The sequence below is a fragment of the Sesamum indicum genome, linkage group LG2 (assembly GCF_000512975.1).
Source record: "Sesamum indicum cultivar Zhongzhi No. 13 linkage group LG2, S_indicum_v1.0, whole genome shotgun sequence".
NCBI lineage: Eukaryota > Viridiplantae > Streptophyta > Magnoliopsida > Lamiales > Pedaliaceae > Sesamum > Sesamum indicum.
The window spans coordinates 2,744,877-2,753,596 of NC_026146.1; the positions used below are offsets into that span (position 1 = coordinate 2,744,877).

General features: G+C 34.9%; 1 protein-coding gene across 1 annotated transcript; it reads right to left on the reverse strand.

The window, feature by feature from the left end:
• LOC105178122 (probable alpha-amylase 2) lies at window positions 1,193–6,968 on the reverse strand. Its single transcript, XM_011101498.2, has 13 exons — window positions 6,648–6,968; window positions 5,696–5,762; window positions 5,506–5,539; window positions 4,865–4,902; window positions 4,367–4,493; window positions 4,034–4,260; window positions 3,497–3,642; window positions 3,287–3,399; window positions 3,032–3,120; window positions 2,685–2,807; window positions 2,272–2,307; window positions 1,764–1,862; window positions 1,193–1,691 (listed from the first exon to the last, which is right to left on the reverse strand). The coding sequence occupies exons 2-13, from the start codon at window positions 5,711–5,713 to the stop codon at window positions 1,500–1,502; spliced, it is 1,242 nt and encodes a 413-aa protein (XP_011099800.1). The 5' UTR covers window positions 5,714–5,762; window positions 6,648–6,968; the 3' UTR covers window positions 1,193–1,499.

Genomic DNA, 8,720 nt, shown 5'->3' on the forward strand with positions numbered 1-8,720 from the left:
GGGGTGGGGGGGGGGGGGTTGAAAGGTTTATTGGGAAGTTGCTAGAGCAAAATTGAAACTTCTTTTCCAACGTTGGGTCTTTTCAAACCGATAGGTGAAGTTCATTAAAAAGAAAAAAAGGATTGTTTATCGAAGCACTACTAAATCATGATAATTGCATCACATTAACACTACATGAATCTAATCATTTATAGAGAGAGTAGAACTGTAGCCTGTAGGACTTAAAATTTTCAATTGCAGTAATTACTTACAACATTAATCCACTGTTATAGACTATGTCTGTCCCATGCAAATTGATGAAGTGATTAAAGAATAATAAGTATATATATATATATATGCATGTATGCATAGATATCTATAGTTGCACTTCAATGCATGTTCACCATTAATTATACTAATGCTCACATGGCATGCATGTGATTATCCCTAAATTTGTACTTAAGTAGGATTAGCATCCTACTCCATGTAGGCTGATTAATAACTTGTGAACCCAATGTGTGACTGAGGTTGACCTATACCTATACTATACCCCTACAAATTAATACCAATTAAACCACCATCTAACTATGAATATCAAACATAATTCAAAAGCAGAATTAAAGAGGCATATATATACATAGAGAGAGAGTAATGAACGTCCTCTACAACAGTGTGTGGTGTGTGTGTATCACGTGAGAGAGAAGATGGATAATGATGGAATAGGTTTGAAACTTTTGAATGTTTGGTTGAGAGAGAGAGAGAAGGAGAGGGAGGGAGGGAATTAATAACGTATTGTGGTGGGGTGGTGAGTGGAGTGGAGTGGTGTATTGTTGATTTTCAAGACATGAATCATGAGTCCGATGACGGTGCTTATGATGATGGTGATCCCCCAATTTGCCTTTTCCCCTTCTCTTTCCTCCACTCCTCCCCCTTGTGACTACTCTCTCTCTCTCTACTTTCTCTTGGGGGGGTGGGGGTGGGGGTGGGGTCTCTCTTCCTACCTTCGAGCAAACGTAAAAAGCAGGATCATAAGGGGGTGGGTTTATATATATATATATATATATATATATATGTATTACTGAGTTCATAGTCAGCTTGCAATTTCTGTTATGGATAATGTGATGTCACTCAAAACTGAAAGGACCATTTTCAGTTCCTTTACTATGTAATTGGACAAAAGGAATTGTATGGAGCCAACAATAAAGACATGGAGTTGTTACTGAAATAGTATATTTCTTCATGAAATAACCTTTACTATAATGTAGGTGGAGGCTGGAGGCCTACACCTCCATATGTTTCTACAACATTCTTTACCATAATAGTAGCGTAGCATCAATTATACATGGCAACGGGGACGACCTTATTTAGACACCACTATCACAAATTAACCCTCCCTCCAAGCAACAAAAGTGAACAGAAAAAGAGGGAGGATAAGGGGACTAAAATCAAAACTATATATATCTTTTAATACCCATTCCTATAACTCATAGCATAGTGCCAAAATAAGCCCTAATTGGTGGCTACTTCTTCCAGACAGCGTACCTATGCCCACTGGTCGCCAGTGTCCATTCCGTTCCACCGGGGCACCAAGAACCATCTCCAATCTTCATCATTAATTTGCCTCCAATATTTGCAGCATAGAGATTTGGCTGTGCTTCAAGGATCTTGATTGATGATCGGCTGGTTATGCCTTGAAGCCTCCTAATATCGATCTGCAAAATGATACATAAAGCTTTACATGCTCAAGGTAGCTATTTGATGGATAATAATGTTAGATAGCATACCAGCTTCACAATTTGGTCATGGATTGAACTACCCCAGTCATAGAAATGGTCATAGAATAGTGCAGGTATCCCTGGATGTGTGAGTATGTAGGCGTAGCCCTGTAAAACACTGTATTAATACATAATACAGCTCCAGCAGAAAGGAAGTCACAAACTTATAGGATTTATATAACTAGAGCATACGCCCGTGCATTTCTATTGATACTAAAATTTGAGAGATATATCATGAGTACATGTCTCCTCAAGTGAATGTGATTACTTAATGTCAAAATTTATCGGAAGAAAGGAGTTATATACAAATCTGGTGACTTGCAAAGATTTTCCTTCGTCTAGAATATTGCTTTTGCATCAGTTATTACTTATATTAGCCTTTAACGTCATACTTTGCCCGGTGATATATTGGTTACTATCTTCATTAAAGGCAAAGATAGCATGACATCTTGGCAAAAGATGTCTAAAGAACACAAAATTATTAAATGCTCTGATCGAGAGAAGTTCTAGAGTTTACCTCCATGATATGATTTGACGGAAAAGGCCAATGAGCCTGCCATAAAAAGATAGTCAATGAGTAATGAACTTGAACCACAACATTCTCTTTGCTAAGAGATTGTCTAATCATTCCAATTAAGCAATATCGTTAGTGCAAGTAAAGCATATTTAGCATGTTCATAGCAGTACAAGTTTTATGCTTGTTTCAGTTGTACAGCTTGGACTGTCCATATCATTTAACAAAAGAAAAATGATTTGCCTCTTTAGCCCAATCCACTGCTACAGGCCCCAAAGAAAGGGTAAAGGGACGATGGCAGCAAAACTTTTCAGGCATCACAGTGCAATTTTACATGACAAACCAATAATTGTTTTTCTACAGTGCTCTCACTGTTAATGTAATTATAGAAATACTAAAATAACAACTATTAGTACCTGAGTCGACCCAGTATCATGGTTATCAAGAAATGTCACAGCCCTTGAAGGCCACCACCCCATGACACCTGGTGGCTTCCCTTGAGGATCACGCAAGCGCCAAAGCTCACCTTTAACAGCTTCCTATAGGCAATACAGTAGCACATTAAGAAAGGTAAAGAACTCAAAGGTACTGAGTGGACATTTACATAATGACAAGAGTTCAAATCATAATTTGGGAAACCAACAGGAAGGAGAAAAAAATAGCTCAGTTTTTTCAACAGAAGATAAGTATTGATTGTTAAAATTTCTTTAAGTTCTCTAAAGCCCACAACCCAAGCAATCTTCTTGAATAACTTTGTTCTTACCTGCAGAATCCCCTTTGTTGTGAAGTCAAATGCAGCTGATAGTTGTCCTGTGCCATCAATCCAGTTGATAATCCTTTGTCTGTGACTATCTGTACATGAATTTAGGACAAAAGTTCTTGAGTTGGCTATCGAAATTATCAAAAGTAAAGCAGCGTTGAGACCGGAACTTGGTCAATTATTTTCATGCATCAGCAAATTCACAAATATTGTATCCTAGTAATCATGGAGCCCGGATATTATGCAGAAAACTTATACCTTGGTTGTACTCCAAGTAGCTGCCTCTGTAGTTGCAAGAATCCCAATATTCCCCAACAGAAAATATCGGCTTTGCAGCCTCAATATATTCTTTCACATATTTTGGAGAATACCTAAGTAGATAGATAAATATTGGATTAGTTACAAATGGAACTAATGTATATAACAGTATGGAAGGTGCAATCTTAAGAATTTGAATATAGAGCATACCCTCTAGCAAAATCAAAGCGAAAATCCTGGAAACCAATAGTATTCCGTAACCATCGGAGCCAATTGGTAATGTCTTTCCTTACGAACTGTTGTGTATGATCAATATTTGGGACCCCATGGAAATTGTCTCCAGTACTTTTGCTGCCCTAAATGGTTAATAAAATAGAGGAATGTAAATATGCTATTGAAATAGTACAGAAAACTATTAAATGAATATCATATTACTAACTTCTATTATTTAGAAGAATGAATTACAGTTTTTCAGTTAAACATGCAATTTTAACTTAGATATTAGTGAAAGTATTTATCAAACTAATTGATCGAGGGTGGTCTTAACTAATTAGTTCTTCAGTTGTTTAAATAATCCTGCAAACCAAAATCATGTATGGCCCACAGCATAACATTTCTATAATAGATATGAAAGTCCCTGAACAAGTCGGGCTGTAGCAAATTTCAGATACCACATGCAAAAATCCAACCATAAAGAAGAAGAATGATTTTTATCTTATAAATCTTGTAATACTGCAATGTCACTACCTTGCCCCCAGTACAAGATGTAACAGCGTGCTCATCCCATGCTAATGGAATTCCATCATAACGGTTGTACATTCCACCATGCCCTTGGGTGGTGCCAACTCGATGATTTATGACTATGTCAGCCATTGCTCTAACTTTGTAGCTTTTCATCTTGTTAAGTAAAGCTTTTAACTGCTGCTCAGAACCATATGATGAGTTAAGGGAGTAAAGGTTTTGAGGAAGATAACCTGCCAGTTGAGAGAATTAATTGGTATAATGAACAGAAGAAATAATGAATCAGACAGACTGAAGTAAATAGAACAAAATACAACATCAATTTACTTATTACTCAACCTTCTGGTGAAAATGAATGTGAAGGTGGGGGCAACCAAGCTGATGTAAAACCAGATTTTGCAATATCAGGAACCTTTCTGTCTAAGGTCCTCCACCAATCATGCTTATGAGACTCCCAATTGAAGGCCTGTAAAGCAACTTATAACCTTATAACCATAATAGTTTATCTGATTAAATAATAAACCCTCTGCCCCAAAGCTATTTTTCGTGTTTACTAAATAAACAATTTGATGATCAAAATATGAATCAAATAAATTCATCTTGTAACTATATTTTCATATTAATTTATTGACAAAATGATGTTATACTTTCAACCTTAATATTTGCTATGTTGTTTTAAACTATCCAAATACTTGCAAAAAGTAACTTCACTATCTCATTTGAAAAGCTGGTCAACAGCATCAACACAATAAAAATTAGGGACTCAAAGTATGTTTATTGCATGAGTGGAACTTTTCCTAATGACTTAAAATAAGAATAATAACACAATTGAGATACCTGCAATAGAACATCTTTCCCATCGCGTATTGCTGCAACTGAGCACAGATAAAAGAGCATGTTCAGTCGTTTTGCAGTTATTTTATTTGCAAATGTTAAAGGATGTTCAGATACTACTAAAGCTGAAAATTAAATCTCAAAATTCAAAAAAGTTTCAGACAACTAGTAGAGAACTTTGTAGGGTCGTCATCATAATCAATAATGATCTGAGATGCTAATATATGCCTTATTTCTGATAAAAGTGTACCACAAGTACAAATATATAGAAAATGTAAGCAAATTAATCCTCTAAAAGCAGGCATGTGAAAGTCTTCTGATTGTGGAACTGAATATTTTAAAGAAGTTAGATGCAAAATTTGATCAGCTAGGCAGAGGAATTGGAATGGTGGTGTTGGACTAGTCAAATTAGGGATTACATAGAATCGAACAAGAAAGAGTAGAATGAGTAACTTCTCCCAGACTTGTTAGATTTTATCAGGTTATATTTTGAGACCAAACTGACCAAGATAGTTTCTTACCAGGCCATTCATTTTTAAGAAATATAGGTTGTCAAAGTCCACAATGATTCAAAATAAAGAGGAAAGAGATATCCAATTATCATAAAAGGCGGACAGATATTCAAGTTTAATGGAAAGGCATACCAGGATCATTCTGCTGATTATTTTGGCCAGATTCCTGCAGTAAAGAAGAGGTGATATTAAGGAGTAAACTTATGCCACTGCACATAAAGCATACTTCATTAGCAAGTGTATATTTTGTGCATATACTTAGGGCACCAATACTCAACAGAACACTAAACCAACAAATACTAAATAAACATGGTATGCTTACATTGTTCATGTAACCCATTTTTTATGGCCAAAACTTGCTAAATATCGGCTGCAGATCAAATGAAGACCTGCATTAACCAACATTTGTTACTCACAGTCAGTCCATCTAATGGAAGAACTACACAACAAAAGTCAAGTACAAGAATTATTAGATCACATGGAATGGAATTAGAATATGGAAAACATCAGTGCAGAGTGAAGTGACCATCCTCGAATTTCAACTCCAAGGGACCAATTCCACTCCATAGGGAGCAAAGATCGCAATGACAGCGTTAACTCCAAGTAGTCTAGACTGTCTGATTAACAATTCTTATGCACCAGGCGTTGTATATATGCATATAAATAACAAAAACGCAGAATTTATAAAATATATGAATATATAAATACTAAATGCAGAATTTATAGAATATATTGACAACAGAAGTTCCTTTCCTTTTTTGATGTATAATGCATAATTACTTATTCAGCTCCATTTAACTTCAGTTTAAATTTGTTTTGTCTTCTTCATTGTCTTTAATTCTATATCTTCAGACAGTAGCCAGCAGATTCTCACTCATTCATCACTCAAACGCAAATTGTCATAATTCCGACACTGACATTCACAAAACAGAAATATGTATAATTACAAACAGTGTTTTTACCCAGAATCGCTAATGAAATTAAGTTCGTCGCAACTAATCTTCAAAATTGAAGAAACTATCTCTACTTCTCCAAGACGTCAACTCCTTCATGCCAAAGACTACATAAAACCCAACTACTCGGAAAGTTGAGCAAATATTTGAAGCTGATACCGTAGCCAACATGAACTTTTATTTTTACAGTGAATGTCAAAGCCACATGAATGCCAGAGCAACACTAGAGTATAATAATCAGAACGCAGAACAGTACTCCCGAAAATGAACGCGAACAATCACAATCTATCAAATGTGAACTGCACAAACGAGAAAACGCACCTCAAGCTCTTCAATTAGACGATCGCAGCGAGAATTAAACTCGTGGATCTCATCATATATATAGTTAGAAAAAGGTCAAAGGTGATGGACTCCAATGTTGGGATAATTAATTTCCAACCGTGTATGAGAAAAGAAGGGGAATCACAAAAGTAGGAATCTTTGGATCGATAAACAAAGGAATCGAATTCAATGAGCTGACCGATCGCGACTCCGAGCAAAATGGAGAAGAGATTCGGGGGTTTGCGTAAAACGGCTTTGCCTTTTGGCATTCGATTTGTTGATAATTTGAGTGGGAATTATGTTCATATTCGTTCCATTTTCAACCGTTCAATTGGAAAGCGCGCGGAAGGCGGAAGTGCCTTCCTGGGTTACCACTGGGCATCCGGTCGCGTAATTCGGGTTGGGGACCCAAATATTTCCAACTCGAACATTGTCGGGTACTAGTCTGTTCCCATATCCGGTTAACAATTGGATCATCGATTTTTTTTAAAAATATTTTTGTTATTAATTTTTTAAATTAACTTCTAAAATCCAACTTATATAATAGATATATCGTAGCAACGTATTCGTGAATATGCGGATAAAATACATAAAGCTTATAATGGTAAAGATGGGCCTAAAATTCTTAAAAGTAATATAGATCTACCAATAAGAAAGATCCAAAAAGGCCTATCAAATACAGGAATCTGCAGAAAGATAGGGATGGGAGACACGCGGCATCTTCATCGAGACGGACAGTTGTCATCTGTACAACTAATTTTATATATATGTACGCGAGCATTTAAGATGGGTAACTATTTATAAATTCGTATTAACTATTTACACCGACATACGACCTATTCATATAAGTGATCGGACTTGAGCATCGGAGTGCTCATGCAGGGTCAATTCCGACACTTGTGTTTTGTGCAGGTCTTAAGCTCGTTTCACGTACCTTAAGCCTAAGCGTCAAGTAATATTTGCCTCTGGAGATCGGACCCCATCATAAAATAGAAATGCAATATAAATATCTAATTTTATTATATACTTACTTATATGAATATAATGAAGGAACAAAGAAATTATATATTGTACCAAATATGATTAAAACAAAGACAAATATCACGTTTTCCTTTTTTGTCCTTTTTCTTAGTTTTTTTAGGCTATTTTTTCTTCTTTTTGTTTTTTTTTTCCAAACTATTCATTATGGCACGTTGTTTATACATGTATATAATACATAATCTTTTACGTTTTAAAATATATTATAAATAAAAATAAAATATATAACTAATACATTACATTAATAAAAAAAGAAAGAAAAATATAATAATTTATCAATTATGTAAATTTTGAAGTTGAATAAGATAGTTGTTTTATTATAAAAGACATTTCTGACTTCACGTACCAATTTTGTTATTAACCATAGTTTGTAAGTATGGGAATTTTTTTTTATATTAATAGAGTTATAAATAAAAATAAAAAAACCCATTGGGATAGAGTTGACAAGTCTCACGCAATTCGACCAATGGGAATGATTGGGGAGGACTCTTCTTCCCATTGTAAATATGAGAAATTATTTATAAGTTTTATTCATAAATTAGATTTTAAATAGCGATTATGTTTCCAAGTACGATTTCCTTCTTTAGTGTCGCTATTCATTTATATTGTTTCTGTGGTCTCAACGGGTGATTATGAGAGCGTAAGAGATATACTATGAAAGTTTTCAATAATTTCTCCCACTTTCTGTTTTACCTAAACTTCTAAATGCTGACTCGTCTAGTTGAATTTACAGTATTGTGGTATTGGAGATTTTCACTTAATAAAAATATATGAGTATGCATGTTTTTTCTGAACGAGGGTAGTTGTAATTATTTATGATATCAAAATTATCGTCCATATATCTTTGATGTTTATGTAAAAAAATTGATTGGGTCAAAGGCAAATGTAACAACTAAAAAGACAGATGTGAAATTGGGCTTTGAAATTTGTCATAATTATAAAAATAAATAATGATCCACCATGTATTGGAATTGGAGTATAATTTGGACTTATAAGCCCAACCCACCCATTTTAATCGCATTAGGTAGTCCTTTG